The following is a 23,724-nucleotide window of genomic DNA, read 5'->3' as shown; positions in this document are numbered from 1 at the left end:
GCTGAAAGAGGATAAAGTGGCATGATGACACCACTTTGTTAACAGTAGTACAAACCACAGGTGTAAAAATTGAGGAGAGAGAGTGTGCGCGAGAGAGAAATAAAATGCCTGCCCCAGAGAGAGGTGGAGAAGAGTTGTTGGGGGGAAAAAGAGCCTCGGGGTGGATAAGAGGGAAACTGGGAACAATGGTGGTAGGAAATGTGCACAGAAGAAGGTTGCTGTACATTGTATAACTGTAACTCAATCATGAAAAACTTTATCTGTTAAAACAAAACTTTATTATGAATAACTTTGTCACCACAGTGTTTAAATTTAAAAAAGAAAATTTTGAATTTGGACATTATCAGCACTTCAAAAACATTGATTTGATATATATTGGAAAACTATATACACAGACCACATAACCATAATTCTAACAAAAATCTTGTAGAAACAATAAACTTATGGAATGTATGGAAGACTACAAAATCAATTCACTAAAGATTAAAGCTCCTTTATATGTAAAGAATATTGTAGAATAAAAATAGTTTTTAATTTATGATTTAAAAAAAATACATGAGTCCAGTACTGGTGGGATGCGGAGAGAAAGGAACTCTTATCCACTGCTGATGGGAATTCCAAATTTCCTTTATGGAAAGCGATATGGAGATTCCTACAAAAACTGGAAATTGAGCTCCCGTTTAACCCAGCTATACCACTTCTAGGGATATACCCTAGGAACACAAGAATACAATACAAATATCCCTTCCTTACACCTATATTTATTGCAGCGCTATTTACAATAGCCAGGCTCTGGAAACAACCAAGATGCCCTTCAACAGATGAATGAGTAAAGAAACTGTGGTACATATACACAATGGAATATTAAGCAGTTATCAGGAGAGATGAAGTCATGAAATTTTCCTACACATGGATGTACATGGAATCTATCATGTTGAGTGAAATAAGTCAGAGGGAGAGAGATAGATGCAGAATAGTCTCACTCATCTATGAGTTTTAAGAAAAATAAAAGTCATTTTGCAACAATTCTCAGAGACAAAGAAAGGAGAGCTGGAACTACCAGCTCTCTTCATAAAGCTCACCACAAAGAGGGGTGAGTGCAGTTATAGAAATAACTACACTGAAAACTACCATAACCATGAGAATGAATGAGGGAACTGGAAAGCCTATGTAGAGTACAGGTGGGGGTGAGGTGGGATGGAGGGAGATTTGGGACATTGGTGGTGGAATGTTGCACTGGTGAAGGGGGGTGTTCTTTACATGACTGAAACCTAATCACAATCATATTTGTAATCAAGACGTTTAAATAAAGATATAAAAATATATGAGTCCTTAAAAAGGAAGTAAACTTGATAAATAAAACTTAAAATATCAACCTTATTTAAAAACCATAAATCACTCTTAAAATAAAATAAAGAAACACAAGGTAATGGAAACATGTTTTATATTTATGTATAGAAGAATGAACATTGTTACTATAGCCCTTCTACCCTTCTAATATGTATGCATACATACTACCCTTATATCCTTACATTATTAGCAGCATATCTAATCCTGGCCTTTTTAATAAAAAGCATCATAAAAAGTATGATATGATGTTCTTATTGAAGCTTTAATCTGTATGTTCTTGATGGAGGGTGATGGTCAGTACCTTCAGTGCATTTATTACTGTTTGCTTGACTTTTGGGAAAATATCTCTTGAGGTTCTTTGCCCATTTTCTAAGTGGGTTGTTTGTTTCTACCACTCCCTTGATCTTTTACATGCTAACTCTTCATTGATTATGTGGCTTGCAAAAGTTTTCAGCCAACATTTGCCTTATGTTGCCCATTAATTTTATTAAAGGAGCTTATTTAAGTTTACTCTAATCTAATGTAGAATTTGATTTAAAAAATTAACTGAGTTTTCAACTACAATGTACTTTGCAGACAAAAACAAATACCCAAATCTTTAAGGGTTTGGGAAGGAACTTTGTGCTAGATAGAGAATAAGGGCTTCTCCAGAGTGGAATTAAAAACAGCAAAAGACAGAGAAAAGAAGTAAGGTATGTTGAAGGGAGAACATGGGCCTGAGAGAGCAAGCCGCAATTTTTTTCTATTTAGTTCTATAAAGATTTATTTTTGAAATTTTGCCAAAAAAATCTTATGCATAACATTTTAAAATAATTTTTATTGTGACCAAAGTGAATTACAAATCTTTCACAGTAATATTTAAGGTACATAGTGACAATGAATTAGGGGAATTCCCACCACCAGTGTTGTCCTCCCTCCACCTCTGTTCCCAGCATGCATCCCATATCCCCCCCTTTAGCCCCCCAGAATGCTAGTGTAGCTGGTCCCCTCTTGTACAGCTTGTTGTAGATTGGGTATCGATTCTGTTGTCTTTACCTTTGGGTTTGGTATTCAAGTATAATCATTTTTATTTCCACTCAATGTTCATATGACTGTTTGGTTCTGGTACAATCCCCCCCCCAATTTATGAGACAGAACAAGATTATTTAAGTTATGTGGTTCTGTTGGAAATAAAAGGAAAAAAAGGAAAAGAAAAGAAAAAACAGAGTTCATCTAGATGTTATAAATATCAATTTAAAAGAAGAAAGAAAAAAGAAGAAAAAGATAACAACAAAACAAAAAACATAAAAGAAACCAACAAAGCAACAACAAAAACTAAAGCCAGCAACTACAAAAAACAAGCAAAAAAACAAACACAAAACAAAACAAAATAAAACAAAAAACAATCAAAAAACCAAAACCAGCAACTACAAAAAGTTTGTATTTTTTAAATTTTTTTGAAAAATATAATCATATGTACTCTTTCATAACTATTTTTTACTTACAATGAATTTTTTCTTATTGTCCATAGCAAAAGATTATGAATATAACCTACTGTAGTAAATACAATATTTTATAAATGAAGTGCTATCAGTTCAGTGCTTAGAATATTCATTTTCAATCCCATACTTAACCAAAAAGTAAATAACACCACAAAATGTTTTTTTCTCACTCTAAGTTCTATTTATGACTGTCAAAGCTTATTTTAGAAGTTGCAAGTTTTAAAAAGCTTACTTAACATATGGCAAAATGAGGTGGTAGTCTGTAATTGTTTTTATTTCAGTTTTAGGCAAATTTTTTGACAATTGCTTTGTTGACCATTATTTTTCTTCAGAAGTCAATAACTTTAACAAAAATTCAATTTAAATAAGAACTTACACCTTTATTTCTCATTTAAAGCATTGCGTATCTATTATTTCTTATTTTGACTAAGTAATATATTTTAAATATAAATGGATGAACAATACTGGGGATTTCACAGTTAATGACTATGCAGAGATTTAACTGTCACATCTGAATCTTCTAGGTCAAAGAACTTTCAAATATCAAGAGATAAATGTCAGAAGTTCCTTGTAGATAAGAGTGAAGGGCATAAGAGAGTATCTTCAAAAGTGCTTCCTAATTACAGAGTTCCACTTATCTCTAGTTCTAGTAAATTATTTTGACTAGAAGAATGATAGTGCAAGATAAATTAATACTTAGAAATATATTAATTTTAATATATTGCTGTGATCTTAAGCTAATAAAAACCTATTGTTATGCTGTTCTTTGGAAAAATCATTGTTTCTAATTATGGCTGAGAATTTTATGGAACATTAAGAAGTGAAGTAAGTTAAGACAAAGCTAACTAGAATTAGCAGATCTTATTCTTTTATCTAGTTTTTTATGTCACTATGATTTTGATCAAAGTTATTTATGTCTCTAAGTTTCATCTTTGTTATTAAAACACTGAGATTTTATTTTATGGTTATTAAATGGCCAATAGTATAACCACTCTTAGAAAGCCTTTCAATAAATACATAACTAGGGAAATTGGAAGAATTTAACACTAATATTTAGTCTTTTATCTCATTTGCAACAAAGTTAGATCACTTTGAACTTAAATTACTTCCTTATGTTCAGGAACACTGATAATGGGATATGATTCTCTCCAGGACTAACTGTTAGAGATTTTTATTTCTTCATTTACTTGAGAAGCGTTATAACCTAGTTCAGTTTGCAGAATCAAATCACTAATATAAAGTAGACTGATGCATTGTTAAAAAATAAAACTCTCCCAAGCAAGAAGTATGGAATTAGATGTTCTATTTATCAAACAATATGTAATATGAGAAACATAAACTTGTTAAATATAAATAACAATGTTATGTAATATATATTAATGATATATAATGTATTACTAATATGCACAAAATAGAATTACAATGTCACATTCAGCTAGCAATTACTTTTTTCATTTAATACATTATTTTTTCATAAGTTCTTTTATTATTCTTTGGTTTTTGGTTTTTGGGTCACACCTGATGATGGTCAGGGGTTACTCCTGGCTATGCACTCAAAAATTGCCCCTGGCCTGGGGGACCATATGGGACTCTGGGTTTCAAACCATCATCCATCCTAAATTGATTGCTTGCAAGGCAAACACTATACCACTGTGCTATCTCTCTTGCCCCAATTTTCATAAATACTTTGATTAAATTACCCATTAGATACACAATTACAAAGTTGTTTATTCTTGAGTTTTAGTCATAAAATGTAAAACACACTTCACCAATGCACATTTCTTGCCACCAATGTTCCTAATTTTCATCCTCTCTCCCCACGTCTTCTCACATGTCATCTCTATAGGAATAATTTATCAGCAACTTAACAGAATGGACAGTTAACAAGAGTTTACTGAACTTTATACCATTGTGTTAATAATTTTATTTGATATAGAATAATTTTCATAAACGTGCTTGCTACTATACATCTTTTTGTTACTTTTTAATTTTTTGTTATTATTTTTATTCATTTTATATTTTTACTATTATTTTTATTTTAGTCATAGTGGCTTACATATCGTTAACAGCAATATTTTAGGTACATATTTACATTGAATCAGGGGAGTTCCCACCACCGAATTGTCCTCCTTCCACCTTCGCTCCCGTCCTGCCTCCCATAGCCTCCACCCTCACCCCCGGGGCTGCTAGAATGAGTGGTCCCCTCTGTGCCTAGCTTACTACTTAGTGATCTTTCAACTGTTTGGTCATGGTACCTCCATTATATCCCCCTCTAATTGGGAGGTGGGACTAGATAGTTAAGGTTATGTGGTTTTGTTTAAAGAAGAGAAAAGTAATAAAATGGGGTAAAAATCCAATATGCTGAAAATGGGCGGAGTCCTTCTAGAGGCTCTCATCCTCAGTTTGAGAGATGAAGGGGAAAAAGAAGGTGGAACACCACATCAGAATAAAAAGAAGTACCAAATAAAATATCCAGTGAGCACTACAGCAATAAAGATAGGAACCACATACTTGCCGTGGACTTGAGATAAAAAGCATGGCAGAGCACAAAACAGAAAGGAAACGAAGAAAGAAAAATAAATAAAAATGGAGACAACCAGTTCAATATCCACATCAAATCAAAGAAATCGACAAAGGCTAGATAGATTAAAAAAAAAAAGGACCATTTTATGCTTTTTGTCTCTCTTTTTTTCCCCCTCCTGCATAGGCACAGTAAACATTGGAGTCATTCAAAAAAGAATTCTCTTGGTCTAAGAGATACAGGGTTTCTCTACCCTTGGAGTATATTGTCATGGGATTAACTATAGACTCCTTTCTAGTTCATTTACATTCCCGTTGGTGCTTTTGTGGTGTATGGGAGACTTCTGCTCCATCCTAGGTGGTAAAATCAGGTCTCTGTATCTAGAGATCTCTGTCTCTGCACAAGTCAAGGATGGAATTTATGATGTTTTCCTTTGTGGTTCTAGAAGTTGTGTTCCCTTAGTGTCATTATAATCCATCTTCTGTGGTTGGTGGTCTTGGTCCTTGCAATGATCCTAGGATGGAGCCTGGGATAGCGTCTTTCGTTATGTTACCAGAAGACCCATTCAGTTGCTACTGTCTCAGTCATACCTCTGGAATGAGAGATCATGGTTGTTGTGCAGGTCATAGGTCAAACCCTAGACTAGTGCTTTTTTCTTGGTCCCAGGATACATTCTGCCAGGTCATGGTTCTATCAGCCAGTCATCTATAGATCACGATCTTGGCTTTTGCACAGACCAAAGGGTGACAAGTCTTCTGATTTTGTCTCATTGTTAGCTGGTGAGGTAGGATAATCTGCTCATAGGTCAAGTCAAGTTGTAGACAACCTAAGATGGCACCTTGGGACTCAGTCACATGAGATACCATGCTCAGCTTGCGATATAACTATGTCTCGATAAAACTCTTTAACATACCCTTTATTTCCAGGTTATATCTTCTTTTAGGACCTGAAGTACGTGACCAACCAGATCACCTAAGCAGCAACTGTGACCTACAGAGTTATACTACAGGGCCTACTCGTCAAACACATTCAAGCAAACTAATACTCTTGCCCTTTCCTCCTCTCTTCTCACTACTTTTTTTCCTCTTTTTCTTTTCAATCTCATTTGATTTCTTCTCCTTTTCTGCCCCTTCCAAAACATTTCCCCTTCCCCCCTGTTAGAAATCTGACTATTCCTTCACCCCTCAATCCCATCCAGATTTCCCACTTTATTAAAACTCTCCACCCTCAGTTCTTAATCTATTAGGCATCAAGACTGACCCCCTACCCCAATGAACCAGTATCCAGCACCAAAGTGATACCTACCCAAACCCACACCTCATCCCTGGCAAGAAAAGACAACCAACACCCCTGCTGACTCTCGTGGTGTGGCCTTTCTTATGAACATTTCCTAATGGGGACTGTTGCTTGATACTGGACTTTGCTCTAAAAGAACTCCCAATGCAAGAACTCTACCCAAGACCTCCCTGCCGAAAATCTTTTGCCAATCTCAAGAAGGTCAGGGTATGTGATGAAAAGGCACCCGGGAACCCACACCCTACAAGAAAATCTCAAAAGAAAATGGGAAAACCTATAGTTCCATCATAAGTATAAGTCCTGTATAACACTACCTCTTAACCTGCTTTTCCCCAAATATAAGGTAGTCCTCCTGCATCACTTTGTTCCTTTAATTACTTTTTTATTTCATTTTTTATTTTTATTAAAGAAAACATTTTTCTTTATATATATGGTAGCACATATATTTTTATCTTTTTTGGGTGTGTGACTTGCTTCTGTTTTCTTCTCTTTCCACCCCCAAATGCACGGGCAATATAATGTAGCACCATCTCTTCCTGCAAAGGCACACTTAAAAAAGGGGTAAGGTTACGTTTAAAAATGGGCTCTTATCTACTAGGGATAAGAACTCATATTTTTTTTTACAGCACAGGGGCATCTCCCACCTTGAATATATGTCATGTGGACCCAACTTAGACCCCAGGTGATTAGATGCTGGCTGTCCAGCCTGGAACCCTGGATCCCAGGCATAGAAATGACACAGTTCTTCACAACAGCTACAGGAACCAAATCCCATCTGAGACATCCTTAATACTGCTCAAATACCAACATAGCCCAGCTCTAATAGGATATTCTGACAACGAGGAAATTGGGAACAACTTGACCTAAGTTTCTTTTTAATTTTATGTGTTTTTTTCCTTTTTCTTTTTCCTTTTCTTTCACTTATCTGGAAAATTACATTATGGAAAACTGTATCAAATATGTAAAGTATTTTTTAAAAATAAAATAGAAAAAGAATGCTTCAGTTACTGCGGCTGGGAGCTGATCCACTCCTTCTGCCAGGTAGAGGGGGAGGGGCAGTTGACCTAGGCCAACCTGACCAATGGAGCTCTGTGACTGTGGTTGGGAGCTCCACCAGACCTGCGGTGCTCACCATTGTGTCTGGGACAGGCACACTCAGAGGTAAAACCCGCCACCATCTGACAGGTAAAGAGGGTGTGGGAAATTTACCCAGAACCCTAACTCCGCCACATCCTCTGACAGGTAGACACAGTTCTCCAGAACAGCTCCAGGAACCAAATTCTTTCTGGGATATTCTTAATATCCCAGTTTTTATATGACATCCTGACAGTGAGGAAATGGCAACAACTTGATCCCACCACCTAATGATAAGATGAAATCAGAAGACATATCATTCTTTGATCTGTGCAAAAGCCAAGACCACTATGTACAGAAGACTGACTGTGACAACTATGACTGGGCAAATCTTATCCTGAGACCAATAAAAAAGACCCTAGTCTGGGTTTTGGCCTATGATCTGTACAGCAACCAAGTTGTCTAATTCCAGAGGTTTGATTGAGACAACTGCAAATGAGCAGATCTTCTGGAAACATAATTAAAGACTCTAGGATTCATCCTAGGATTGATGCAAAATCCAAGACCACCAACTACCGAAGACTGTTTAAAACAACAGTGATAAAACAGAATTTCTAAAACCGTAAAGAAAGACTCCATCCTAGGCTCCATCCTTTGACCTGTGCAAATTACCAAGATCTCTAACTACAGAGACCTGATTTTATCATCTATGACATAGCAGAAATTTTCCAGACACCACAAAAGGACCTAGGGGAGAGTAAAAGAGCATTTAAGGAGCCTGTAGTTATTCTCATGACAGTACACTTCAAGGGCAGAGAAATCCTGTACCTCTTAGGCGAAGGGAATTCTCTTTTTTATCTCCCCAATATTTACTGTGACTATGCAAAAAAGAAAAAAGAAAAAAGAAGCACAAATTAATTTGTGTGTGTGGGGCTTTGCTTTATTTTTATTTCAGGACCATATTTATTGTGTGGCTGTTGTCTTTATTGCTGAGGTGCCTTTTTGTTTGTTGGTTTGATATTTTTCCTATATTTTTTGTAATGTTATGTTTTTCTTCTTCCTTTTTCCCTTTCTTATCTTGATTTGACATGTATAGGTGCCCGGAGAGATAGTATGGAGGTATGACGCTTGCCTTGCATGCAGAAGGTCGGTGGTTCTAACCCCGGCATTCCATATATGGTCCCCAGAGCCTGCCAGAAGCAATTTCTGAGCATGGAGCCAAGAGTAACCCCTGAGCGCTGCTGGGTGTGACCCAAAAACAAAAAAAAAAATTTTTTTTTTTGATATTTAGAGCCTTTAGAAGGACTTCTCCCATTTTTTTCTTGTTTGAATTTTGCCCCATTTTTTTTCTTTCCTTCAAACAGAACCATGTAACTTGAACCATCTTGTTCTGCCTCACAAATTGGGGAAATAATGGAGGGTAGCAAGACCAAAACAGTCGTATGAATATTAAGTAGAAATAAAAAATGATGAGACTTAAACACCATATCCAAAGCCCATGACAACAAAATTGATACCCAATATACAACAAGCTAGACACAGCAGGGACCACTTATACTAACAGCCCGGGAGATAAAGCAGGGGGATATAGGATGCATGCTGGGAACAGGGGTGGAAGGAGGACGTCATTGGTGGTGGGAATGCCCCTGATTCGCTATGTACCTAAAATATAATTGTGAAAGATTTGTAATCCACTTTGGTCAAAATAAAAATCATTATTAAAAAAAAAGAAAAAAATAATGCTGATCAGAGAGGAAGGAAGGTGAGTAAATAGGTTAAATAAGGTGAGAGAGCAAAGCAATAGCACAGCTGGTAGGATGATTGCCTTGCATGTGGCCAACTTGAATTCTATGCCTGGCATTTATATGGTCCTCTGAGCACCGCCAGGAATGATCCCAAAGTGCAAAGCCAGAGTAACTCTTGAGCACTGCACAGTGTGGACCAAAAGAACCAAAAATAAACAAACAAACAAACAAAAATGGTCTGTTGTATGATAAAGTGTGGAAGCTACTTTAAGTAGCAAACATTCTGTCTAAAATGAAATCTTGATTTATAAGGCTAGATATCTAATACCTAGATGATGTCATAAACTAATATTCTTTCAATAAAAAAATTAGTTATCAGAGGAAATGCTGAATAATAACCAATTTTATTTAAGAAATATATTTTTCTAGCTTCACATTTTTTTTGGAAATAAATCGAGGTATTATTTATTTGTGACATATTTACATACTTACAGAATTCTTTCTATCTAGCACATCATCCTAGTACCTTAAAAATAAACACTATTTTGGAAGTAAAATAAAAATCCGCTTATTTTAGTAATGCTTTCATAAACCCAACACTTTTAGAACATAAGAGTATCAATTTGGCTTCACAAAACACAAATTCCTGTGTAGAATTTTTTTTAAGCTAAGAAAAAAGTCCAACATTTTAAAGTAATTTAGTTGACCCTGAGTGTTTCTCATTTGCATATTTTAATAGATAATACAGGTAAACTTTTGTCAGCACTCTCATTTAATTATCCTACCCTACCTCTATTTTAGCTATATACATTCACTTCAAATTTTCTCAATAATGGGTACCTTGACAGAACAAAAAATGGGTAATAAAAATGGTAAGAAACTCAGAATAGAAAGTACTAGCCAACGTTGCCTGCCAGTGGCACACACACAGCTCAGGTTCCCTGACTTCTTGACAAACCTAACAGCAGGATGACCTCGAATGGAAATCTGAGCAGCTTTTGTCAACAGAATCTGACATTACTCTTCCTAAATCTGTTCTATTCTTCATCAATACAAAACGTATATACCTTTAGAGACAACCAAACCATCTGTGTTAAAGATGGGCTTTTCCTAAGATGGTTGAAGAAAACAGCAAGTAGCTCCCAGTGACTCATCCCTTAAAATTTTAGTGTTGGAATCAAAAGAAAATGAACAGGAAGGAACCTGAAATGGGTAAAGCTTGAAGACTAGTAAAGGGAAGCAAGATGCTATGCTGCTATCATATCAGAACGAAGTGCCTGATAAAAAATAAAAAAAAAACTAACTAATAAAATAACATATCAAAAAAGGATGGCTAGAGCTGCCATGCTGTGGGAGTTAACTTCTCTTGTCCATAGACAATGGTGAAGTCAAAGCATGACAAAGTGAAAGGTCGGGATAAAAAGCATGTGGAACCAGTCATGCTTTCTTCTCTTTCACAGATAGATAGGGCCAAAAAAGACCCAGAGAAAAGAACCAGATCATGTGCTTTCTTAGGCCTCACCACATACATTGTTCCAAAGAGCAGAAGAAGGCTTACCAAATGACAAGGTGCAGAAAATGAGCTGGCTTCAACGAAGCCAGAGAACTCTGCCAATACTGTTTAGGGATTTTAGGAAACTGTAGTCCAGCAGGGTGCCATTGTTTATGGGTCTATGAAAACAACCCCCAAGTAAGACTTGGTAAGAAAAAAAGATTAAAATTTAAGTATCTTTAGGTGCTGCAATATTCTCTTTTAATAAGAGGGAAACTTAGAAACATAGAAATTATGAGAATTTGGGCATACTGTTCTAGTTGTGTCTTGTTAAGCCAGTGCCACAATAAAGTACCTTAGAAAAGGGAAGCCTTTAAAAAAGAAACAAAGGTAGAGGAAGCCTTTTCTTTCTTAGTCATAAAAGATGGAAAAAGTTATAGAGGTAGAGTTCCATAACCACCACTCATTTACAAAGTTCTGTCCTCATTAGGCCATAACAACTGCTGACTTCTCTTCTCTCACTGAGCCTCCTTTACTTGAAAATTAACATAGGTAGGGGCCGGAGCGGTGGCACAATGGTAAGGTGTTTTTGACTTGCACTCAGCAGACCTAGGATGGACCATGGTTCAATCCCCCGGCAGTGTCCCAAATGGTCCCCCAAGCCAAGAGCAACTCCTGAGCGTCACCGGGTGTGGCCCAAAAGAAAACAAAAAAGAAATAAAAGAAAATTAATATATTCAGTTTGATGGGATTAACTTATTTTTCTCATCTTTAGGCTAAAAAATATCACAAATCAAGAGATTCAATAAAAAATGATAAAGAGCAAAACTGACATGTACTGGCGAGTGCAGCCAACTGCCTCAACACCTTTTTTAAAACTTTCCAATTATGCTGATTTTTATATCCAAAGAATTATAGAAAGTAAATAAAAATTAAGTTACTATCGTCAAAAACTTATTTGAATGTGCATATATATAGCTCAATAGTATAAGACAAACTAATTCTAATTTGTATCAATCCCAAAAAGGTAAAATATATTAGGGAGAGAAGCTTTCACTATCTATAAACATAATGGACTATATAAACCAAATTGAATATAAAATATTCAGAAAATTTTCTGGAAAAAGTTTCTGGAAACGTTCATAAATAGGAAAGGCAGAATGGGACAAAAGCAGCGTTTATGGGGAACTGAAAAAAATCTTATTTACAATAAGAGATAAATAATGCCATTAAGAACCAAAGAACTCCCTTTTAAAAAGTTCTAAGTTGGGAGAACGAGTGTAAGCAGAAATAATGAACGTACAGAGTAACATCACCCAAAACCAACACATTTTTTGGTTTACATACACTCACATCATGTGCCACTTAGATGTCATACAGCAATGGCTACACTGTGCATGGAATAAATCTGAAGAGCCAGAACTAATTACTTAGTCTCTTCAGGATGTGCAACTACATGATGGTCACAAATGATGACTTTTGTTATTCTGGCCCATGTTAGAGTGTGCTTCAAAATGCAGGCTTCTTACAGTCACTAGTTGGACACAGTTCAGCATCAGGCCTGAGATGAGGGTATACATGAATGAAAAAAAAACAATGTTTTTAAGGAGCATTAAATAAACACGTTAAATCTTACACCCAAATAATCAAGTATTTATCATTAAGTTAAGGTCACATAGCACAAGAATCTATACCTTATAAATTTGGCGTATCAAATTGTCCTATAAAAATAGTTTTACATTTTCTTTTAAGAACTGGTATGTAAAATTGTAAGCACAAAAAAAGGACCCATCTCTTCCCATCTACTGGAATGACACCAGAGCCTACAGAAAAACTATGGTTAGATACAGGGAAACTCGACACGTGAGAAGGGACATGTCTCTCTCCTCTCCTCACATGTCAGTAGTTTGGGTTTGTCCTCGCACCTTCTCACATTGGTCGAGGCGGCAGGTGCTGCTTGTACATGCCGGCTATTGCCTTGGCAGCACTGTAGATCATCTGTGGGCGAGACATGCCAGTGAAAGCCACGTGCCAGTCAGTCTGGCTGATGTTGACCAAATTCTTTTCCAGAACTTCGCCCACTGTCACCGAAAAGCCTGATCATCTCAGGTTGTAGTCCTGTGGAGTTAGGCTTTGAGCCTGTTGCACAAATTCCAAAGGTATTGGTGTGGCCTGTGTAAATGTTTCTAGATGAATGCCATGGACAGGATCTTCAACTATTACACAACCAATGTCAAATCACTTGTCTGGCAGCAATTCTGCAATGAAGTTTTCTACGGACACAGCAGTCTGTTTTTCATGGATCACTCCACTTCGACGCAAGCTATCTATCCGTTCCTGGGCGCCTTTTAATCCAGCTGCATAGCCCACTGGTTGTGGGGCAATACTAGATTGTCCAGCTTCCCCTACAACCACTGCTAAGCCAAAGACCTCCTGGAAGGCATCTCGAATGGCAGCAACTTTTACATCTTTATTTGAGGTCACTACAATATCCAGTTCACCTCCTGATTTGATGTATGGAGCCATGCCAGGGTCCAGCGTTGTAATCATGGTTTCTACTGAGTGTTTTGTCTTATCAAGCACAGATTTTACCATCGGATTCCCAGCTACACCCTTAATGAATCCCCAGAGTCCACCTGCAGATGCTTCATCCTGCACACTAATAATTCTTGGATTTTCCTGCTCCTCTGGAAAGGTGATGGCTGATGGAGAGCCAGCTCCCTGGGCCAGAGATGTGAGACTGGCTTGCTGAGTTATGGGAGCTGGCAAAACACCTGTGACTGGAGGGGGGGGGAACGATGGCATCAGGGGCGTCTGAGGAGCTCTTCCTGCGTGTCCCCTTGTTATGTCGTAAGCAGATCCCACAGAAAATCCTGATGTAGGAGGCCCCGATGGGGGAGCAGCTAAAGGAGTGCTGGGGGCAGATGTGGATGGTGGGAACTGGGGTGCAGGTGAATTACCAAGAGTGGCAGCAGGAGTCGGTAGAGCAACAGGAAGTGAAGCACAAGTAGTAAGTGGGGGTCCAGAAGTAACAGGTGATGGAGGCACAAAAGGCAGTGGTGCTGCAGGGCCTGACGGAGGGAGGGTCTGTTGTGGGGTGGAATACGCATGTGGAGGCAAAGACTGCATGGGTGTTGCACTTGGAGAAGAAAAGGAACTGGTTGTAGCAAGAGGAGCTGGAGTTGAAGATGGGGTGGTGGTGGTAGATCCTATAGGATTGGGTGGTGGAGTCCTGGGGGGTGTTATCTCGATCCCGCTCTCTTCCATCATCGTTCAACACTGGGGACGGGGACGCAGGTGCGGAGGTGGACGACGACTGCGGCAGGTAAGAGCGCCCCGCGCGACCCCACCTCCAAGATGGCCCTAGCTTCACATTTTTAATAGAGTAGAATTAATTGAAATCAAGCGTATGAACAGAACATGTTTGTTTCTTTTATGTAATACTATGTTATTAGGAATACGAGTTATTTTATATATTTAGAATGAATTTATCAACTGATTCTAAATTGTTTATAGTAGAAAATAATGCATATTGCAATATTTTTGTTTCTAAAACATAAAATTCTATGTAATAAATTTAGAATCAATTTTTAAATTTTATTTTAAATTTCCACAAGACAGAATCCTGGAAAAATTGCAAACCTTAATAACTTCACATTTTTAATTTAATTTCATATTCATGATTGTTATAGTCCAGCAATAAATAGGATATACATCAGCATAAGAGGAAAAGATAAATCCATACAGAAATAGATCATAGTATATTTAAATAAATAATAAGATATTAAAAATCAAATAAATTCTTGGTTGTTTGCATTGTGCTAAAATAGCTTTTAAAAATATTATACCAGTATTATAAAAATAATATTTTACTAATTATCCTAAGCTTTATATTAAATATATCTATACCTACTTACATTTATTTTATTCAATATGTTTTTACTTCAAAACACCATTCTCTCTTGTTCAGCTCATTTCTAGTATTGATATTAAATGAATTCCAGTAAGTTTTTGGAGAAATTTTAATTCTAGATCTTTGTTAATTCCTTCTAATTTTTTATGACTATAAAGTACTTGTTTTCAGAATTTAATTGGCAACTTAATTGTTGAATTGTCTGCCATTCTCAATACTCATTTTTTTCTAAAGAGTTTCAAAATACTTCTTTTGCCTTCATTTTTTTTTAACTAGTTTTTAACATTATCCTTCTGTTCTAACATTATGAATGCTTTTTTTTATGGAAAAATGTATAATAGACATGTTCTTAGAACCATGAATCTTAAAAGCAGAATCTTAGGACTTATTTTTTTAGAGAATTTTCCATAATGACTAACATTTATCTTATGGGGGTGAGGTTCAAACTCAATTTCCTGATGATAGAATTATCCAGATAATAGCCTAATAAGAAATCTGGAATGGCTTCAGGTAAGATATATTATTTTGCAGAAGTGAAATTTGAAGGAACAGACTTTTGCTAAAAATATCAATGAGTTTTGATTTTTATAATTTTGGGGGAATTTGAGGACATTAGTCATAGGCTTCAATAGACAAATGAATTTTGCAAATACTTTTAGATAGAATATGCAGAATAATTTGGGTTATAATGAGGTTTTTAACTGTGGGACTTCTGATAGTGGTGATAGAGAAAAAGGAAGTCATTTAACTTATCCAAGTAACATAATTATGCCTTACACTGGCTTGATGGTAATTCTCATAAAGAGTTACATGACTTAACATCATACATGTGACTTTTTTGATAAAACCCTTTGAAATCTTTCACCTTATTGTAAAAGATAATTTAGGGAAGAAGTAATACAGTGGGTAAGGCTTTTGCCTTGAGTATGGCTGACCAGGTTTGGAACCTGTACACCCCATATGGTTCCCTAGCTCCACAAGGAATGATCCCTGAAAGCAGAACTGGGAGTAAGACTTGAGTACCACCAGGTGTTACCCCTCAAAAAATAATATAGAAATAACATAAAAATAGTTGGAAACTGGAATTTATAAAAATTAATTTTTAACAATACTTTGATCTAAAATCTCATCTACTGAATATTTTTTAAAGATATTTTCCATGTTTATTTATCCTATTGAAGTATTTAAAGATATTTGGAGGAGACTAAAAGAGAAATATATTTAAGCAATCTTTATACTTTGTCCATGTTTAATTTCTTTTTTTTATAGTTTTTTTTATTTTTTTAATGTTTTTTTTAATTTTTTAAAATTTATTTAAACACTTTAATTACATACATGATTGTGTTTGGGTTTCAGTCATGTAAAGAATTTCTTATGGTTAATAAATACCTTATTTCAGTAACATCAGTATATATATACATATATATGAAGAGATAACTGGGTAGGTGTATACACAAAGAATTTATAAATAAAAGTTTTAGTAATAAATGTAAAATTTTCAACTACAGAGTAATATTATAAATTATTATTTTGTTATCTGTATTACAGAAAATAAGACATTTTGTATTAATTACTTCATTAAATATATAAAATAGATATATATTTTTATTTATTAAAATAATTGTTCTAGAATCTAAATAGTACAGTTAAAATGTATTAAATCAATAATACATTATAAGTGATATATAGTACTAATTATGTTACAAATTTTAATTATAGATACCTTATAATAAATACTCTTTAGAGTCACTATCTACATCATACTAAAATGCAGAATTTGTAATTTAATTGGTGTTTTAAAGATCTAACAGTTATAACAAAAGTAAACAAATGATATACAACTTGGTAAAGGCAAAAATTTATCAAAATAAACTTTTATCATCTTAAAAGATTTTTTTTATTTTTGACTGACCTTGTAATCACAAACACTTCATTGTTCCTGTTTATATTTATGACAGGATGAAATTGCAACTCTGGATTTATTCAAACACAGCCAAGGTTATAAAGAAATAAAGTGCTTGGTCAAATTGTTAGAGGAAAGCTGACATTTGGTAAAGAAGGTCACTGGAATCTAGATATGTGGACATTGCTCTTAAGGGAACTGACCAAATAGTGATTGAGCAATGTTGCAAAATTACTTCAGTTGTCTCCATCACTATGAAACAACATAGAACCAAATACCACTGTTTTAAATAAAAGAACAAAAGGAAGATGAGTCTAAATTGTGGCTTTCAACAAGATCTTGAAGGTTTAACTCAAAGTAATATAGAAGCACGCTTATCCAAATACTTTTACACAATTTTATTTTTCCAATAATTACTCCTGGCATGGCTTTGTGGACCACATTTGGTTGTCCAGGATTGAACCCAGGTTTGTCACATGCATGGTAAGCCTACTACCAGCTAGCTGTACTGTCTCTCCAGCCTTTTGAAGACTTACTTTTTTTGTCTACTACTAGTAATAGAAAAATGATAAGGATGATTGCATGTGTGTTGAATAATGATTTTATTATTATATAAATTGGGTTTACTTATCATGAAAGAAACAAAGTTTTCACGTAGTCACACATTAATTCTATAATTCTCATTGGAGGTTAGCATTAAAATGATAGCATTTCTTGAGTTTACTATCTTATATAACATGTTTATAATTTTCGGGGCCGGGTAGGTGGCGCTGGAGGTAAGGTGTCTGCCTTGCAAGCGCTAGCCAAGGAAGGACCGTGGTTCGATCCCCCGGCGTCCCATATGGTCCCCCCCAAGCCAGGGGCGATTTCTGAGCACATAGCCAGGAGTAACCCCTGAGCGTCAACCGGGTGTGGCCCAAAAACCAAAAAAAAAAAAAAAAAAAAAAAAAAAACATGTTTATAATTTTCATATAATTTGATAAGTATCTGTTCATTTTCCACATATATATGTTAATGTTATTTATGAATATATTCATTTTATATATGCATAAATGTTTAAATATTAATTAATTTAATATAAATGAAGATATGTATTATGTATATTATATTGTTAGATTACAATAAATGGGATGAGGTATTACTTTGCTGAATTATAAAGGCCCAGGAAAATGCTCTTGGTAGTTCAAAATATATCATCAGATTAACTGGCATAATACTAATTAAAATTTAAAGATGATATATAAAAATCATATTCCTAGCTTTAAAGAGAGTAAATTTTTACTTTTATTTTTTTGACTCACACCCGGCATTGCTCAGGGGTTACTCCTGGCTCTCTCCTCAGAAATCGCTCCTGCTAGGCACAGGGGACCATATGGGATGCCAGGATTAGAACCTGGGTTGGCCTCTTGCAACTCAAATGCACTACCACTGTGCTATCTCTCTGGCCCCACATTTTTACTTTTTATGATAATAATACTGTCTTTTAGAATTCTTTCATTGTACACATTTCTTATATGCATACAGTATCTAGGTTTTCAATTAATTGGTTTCAGATATCAACTTCTTTAGAATATATTGATCTTTTTTTGTATCTAGTTCAACCTACCACCCACTGATATTCTTATAAACACAAAAATTTTTTCTCCAGAACTAATTTTTAAATACATAACATCTTTAGTGTGGACTTTTGACTCAGCCCTGTGTTAAACGATAATTCTTTTTAACATTATTAAAAACAAAGTGACAATATATTTATTTCTGTAGTTAATTTCTTAAAAGGTAAATTTTCTAAAGAAGTATTCAGGGCATGTTTTATTGATATGTTTGTGAATAGAATAATCATGCTAAAACCGTCAAGTCAGCTTGATTTACTCAGAAGACTAGAAACAAATGTTGAGGATTTATCTTAGTTGCAAAACACATGCCATACCTATGTGAATTGCTAGGATGAATTTCTGGTAACAATCACACATCCAGGAAAGGATTTAATAATTAACATTTCTGAGCTTTGTGTTCTTAACCTCTTGCTACTTTCCAGAAAGATACTCATTTTCAAGTATCTTCAGCAAAACCTAAATATGTGCATACAGATTATTTATTTATTGGTTTGTTTGGGGGCCATACTGGTGGTGCTCAAGGTTTTTTCCTAGTTCTGTGCTCAGAAATCACTCTTGGCAGAATTCAAGTTATATTTGGTTGCTGGGGATCAAACCTGGGTCAGTCATGTGCAAGGCAATTACCCTACCTGTTATGGTATCAGTTCAACACCTCAGATTATTTTATACCAGCATTTTTCTACCAGAGCCTAAATAGCCCCTGTTGGACTCTAGGATAATCCAAAGGGCCACTGATAAAAATGGAATAAAGGGGGCCATGGCACAAGGAATGACAAGGCACACTAAAAATTTAGAGAGGACATAAAAAATATCAGTTGGTGACCATAGTTTAAAAAAAGTTTAATAACAATTATCAAAGAGGAAATAAAAGCCATATATGGTTAAATTTTATAAATCAAATTTAAAAAAGTAAGGATCCTGTGTATGGGCTGTGCAACACAAATTATCAAAAGTATCATATTTTATATGAGCTATACCTGTTAAAGCTTAACCATTGTTTAACATTAAAGTTTAATACCAACATTGGCTCTGTTAAAGTTTAACGATAGGTAAAGAGAAAAATGGGCAAATTAAATATTTGAGATATCCTGTAGATATATTAAAATGAATCCATTTTGTTTAATTAGCTGATTTGTTTTAATGATTTAATTTTGCTAGTTAACAAAAATCATTTTTAATTAAAAAGTTAAATAATTAAAATCCTGACTAGATGTAATAAATAAGGAACATAAAAATGAATCAAACAAAAACATAATATTCCAAAATTTCAGTACTGCTGCTGGTCCTAACTTCATTTTCTGTTCTGGCCTATCTCAGGTGTGTCTGCCAAGAGGGAACTCTCAGGTCCCTCATATCCTCCTCTTTCCAAATCATGAATATGCTAGACATTTTAATTCATATCAGATAATCCTAGGAAGATTGAACTGAACACTTCTTTCTCTTAGAAAATACACAACCTCAAAACTCAGTCAAAGAAATCAATGAATTAGTTTGCAATATTTCTCAACATATTTGAGAAATAACCTTGCATGTTTCAGAAAATAATTTCTAAAGCAGATATACCTCTAGCTACCTTTTATATGATCAAGTCAATAAATCACTTTTTAAACAAACTAAATATCCAACATTCCAACCCACTAAATTCAAAGAAAAATGGGGAAACTAAATGATACAACTGCAATTAGAGATATGGTGAGACCCAGGCAAACTTTTAAGACCACCAAAAAACTGAGCCTCTTAGATGAGGACTTAAAATCAATACTTAATGTTTTTGGCAACAAAAATCAAAGAATCACTAGCCTGAAAATTTAAGCAATCTATTGATTAATAATCCAACCAATTAAAAGATCTCTTTCAGAGAATAAGATAATCCATATAAATGGAACTGAATGAATTAAAAACATGTTAGCTAACCATAGTATTAGAATTACACAAGTGGAGGACTTCATTGATAAATTTAAAGACAAATTACAAGTTAGCATTGATAAAAAAAAAGGCAAAAAGGAAAGGAGAGACAAAACACTGGATGAAAATATAAGGCACTTAATGAATAAAAACAATACAAATAATATCTGAATTATTAAAATGCCAAAAGGGGAGGAAAGGGGAAATGGGAAGAAAAAAGTAGTGAGGGAGACAATAGCAAAGAACTTTCCTCTTCTATGAGAGGCTGCTCTACAAGAACAAAAGGAAAAAAGAGTGCCAAACAAAATAGATCATAACAAGAAAACACTAAGACGTAGAGTAATCTAAATAGAAAATAAAAAGAGATATGGACTCTTTAAAGCAGTAAACGAAATGAAAAAACAGAAGTTTAAAGAAAAGTACATAAGAATCAAACCAGATCTCCCATTTGAAATATTCCAGGCAAGAAAAGAATGGAATGGTATGTTCAAATTACTGAATGAAGAAACTTTTCACTTAGAGTCCTCTATCCAACAAACCTCTCATTTTTATGGAGGGAGGGATAAAAGCATTCTCAGCCTAAAAGGAATTTGCGATATTCTTGTTAACAAAACTGACTTTAAATGAACTACTCAAAGAAAAATTATATTTACCAAATATGAACTTGTAACAACAACAACAACCCTACACAATATAATGGCACAACAACCCTTTCTGTCAATAGTTTCCTGATATGTCTAAACTCTCCCAGAAAAAAGCACAGGATAGCAGGTTGGATCAGGAAGCAAAACCCAACCACATGCTGCCTGTAGAAAACACAACTAAAAATCTCAAGGTAGATATAGGCTCAGAGTAAAAGGATGTAAAAACAATCATTCAAGCTATTGGAAAACAAAAAAAGCTGGGAAAGCCAAACTTATACAAGACCAAATGGCATTTAACCTCAAGAAAGAAAGTAGGGCCAGAGAGATAGCATGGAGGTAGGGTGTTTGCCTTGAATGTAGAAGGACTGTGGTTTGAATCCTGGCATCCCATATGGTCCCCTGTGCCTGCCAGGAGTGATTTCTGAGCGTAGAGCCAAGAGGAACCCCTGAGCGCAGCCAGGTGTGACCCCAAAAAAACAAAACAAAACAAAAAAGGAAGTAATTAGAGAAAGGATGAATGCTATTTATTAATCTGTGAAACAATAGACCAAGAAGTACTAACACTGATCAACATATACACAATAAATGTATTGGCAAATTATGAAAGGCTTTTGCTCACAAACTGTGAGAAACATGGATAGAAACGTAATAGTAGTAGATGATTTCAATGATAACCAATGAACAGATTTATTAGGTAGAACATTAGCAAAGACACAAGAGTCCTCATTGAGAAACTAGAAGGGTTGGAATTAATTGATCTATACAGGGCCTTTTACCCACAAAAAGCTGAAAATATATTTTTCTTAAGTACATAAGACTGTCTCTAGAATAAATCTCATTTTAGGACACAAGTCTAAGTTACATAAATTCACAAATATAAGAATTATATCAAGTACCCTATCAGACCACAATGCCACAGAGATCAAGGTTGATTGTAAAAAAGGATATCTGGAGACAATCTAACACCCAGAGACAACCACATGCTGCTCAACAATAGCTGGATCAAAGAGAAAATCAAGGAAGAAATGGATTCCTTGAAACTAATGTTAATAAAGAAACAAATCACCAAAATCTACAGGGCACAACAAAATCTGTAATTAGGGGGAAACATAATATAGGCCTACATAAGAAAAGAAGAAAAAGACAAAATTAACAACTTAAAGGCATACTTTAAATGTCTGGAAAACCTACAATTAAGAAATGTAAACACGGGGCCGGAGAGATAGCATGGAGGTAAGGCGTTTGCCTTTCATGCAGGAGGTCATCGGTTCGAATCCCGGCGTCCCATATGGTCCCCTGTGCCTGCCAGGAGCAATTTCTGAGCCTGGAGCCAGGAATAACCCCTGAGCACTGCCGGGTGTGACCCAAAAACCACACAAAAAAAAAAGAAAAGAAAGAAATGTAAACACAAGCAGAAAAAATTAATAATAAAAACCAGAGCAGAAATAAACAAATAGACAAGTAAATAATACAAAGAATTAACGAGACCAGGAATGTTTTTTTCTTTTTCTTTTTTCTGTATATTATTATTATTATTATTATTATTATTATTATTTTTTTTTTTTTGGTTTTTGGGTCACACCCAGCATTGCTCAGGGGTTACTCCTAGCTGTCTGCTTAGAAATAGCTCCTGGCAGGCAAGGGGGACCATATGGGACACCGGGATTCAAACCAACCACCTTTGGTCCTGGATCGGCTGCTTGCAAGGCAAATGCCGCTGTGCTATCTCTCCGGGCCTTATTATTATTATTATTATTATTATTATTATTATTATTATTATTATTAGTTACACCCAGCAATGCTCGGGGATTACTCCTGGCTCTGCACTCAAAAATCGCCCTTGGCAGGCTCAGGGAACCACATGGGATGCGGGAATCGAAACGGAGTTGTCATGTGTTGGCTGCATGCAATGCAAACGCCCTACTGCTATTCTATCTCTGCAGCCTCATGAGCTTTTTTGTTCAAAGCATAAACAAGATAGAAGAACCATCGGCAAGACTTACAAGGAAACAAAAGAAAAAGCCTCAGATAAATCAGATTTGAAATAAAGGGGCAAGAAATTAAAGACATCCTGAGATCTTAATATGAACAAGTATACTGTGTTAAACTACAGAATCTAGATGAAATGGAAAAATTTCTGGAAATATATAATATCCAAAAATTGAATGAGGAAGAATTAGAACAGACCAATAACAAGGTAGGAAATTGAAACAATAATTAAGAAATTCCCCAAGAATAAAAGTCCTGGACCTGATGGGTATATTGGGGAGTTTTATCAAACATTAAGAGAAGAATTACTGGGTCTCTAACCTTAGTGGACAATACAGAGCTCTGTGTGTTCTCTGCAAGGGCAGAATAACAAGATAATCTTCCTACTTTTGAATGAACTGTCTTTACTAGAGGCTGTTTATCCAGTTGTCAGGAAGAAACTGGTAACTGGAATGAGATAGTAGGGACATGGTATATTTGGGAATCGGGTTGGGGCTCCTAAGGGACTTAGCTTGTGTTGTGACCATTGAGGGATGAACACAGATCTTTTTGTAATCTGATGGCTGTGAAAAAAAAAAGAGAGAAGAGTTACTACCATTGTTCATTAGAGTTTTCCAAAATATTGAAGAAACAAGAATCATTTCTGATACCTTCTATGAAGCTAATATCATACTAATTCTTTTTTTTTTTGAGGGCCACACACATTTGATGCTCAGGGGTTACTCCTGGCCAAGTGCTCAGAAATTGCTCCTGGCTTGGGGGACCATATGGGACGCCGGGGGATCGAACCGCAGT

General features: G+C 35.3%; 1 protein-coding gene and 1 non-coding gene across 2 annotated transcripts; one reads left to right on the top strand and one right to left on the bottom strand.

Annotated features, from left to right (window-relative positions):
- Positions 1-12,244: 12,244 nt before the first annotated feature.
- Positions 12,245-14,297, bottom strand: LOC126009154 (protein PRRC1-like). The gene is given in 1 exon segment (XM_049773527.1): positions 12,245-14,297. A coding segment is annotated over 1 exon segment (1,341 nt). The 5' UTR covers positions 14,230-14,297; the 3' UTR covers positions 12,245-12,888.
- An 8,869-nt stretch (positions 14,298-23,166) lies between these two features.
- On the top strand, positions 23,167-23,494 carry LOC126033439 (small nucleolar RNA U85). The gene has a single exon (XR_007504450.1). It is a non-coding gene; the product is annotated as a small nucleolar RNA U85 (small nucleolar RNA).
- Positions 23,495-23,724: the final 230 nt, after the last annotated feature.

The sequence above is a fragment of the Suncus etruscus genome, chromosome 1 (genome assembly GCF_024139225.1).
Source record: "Suncus etruscus isolate mSunEtr1 chromosome 1, mSunEtr1.pri.cur, whole genome shotgun sequence".
Lineage (NCBI taxonomy): Eukaryota > Metazoa > Chordata > Mammalia > Eulipotyphla > Soricidae > Suncus > Suncus etruscus.
Note: the sequence above shows the minus strand (reverse complement) of the source record. Positions and strands in the feature narration are given on the sequence as shown.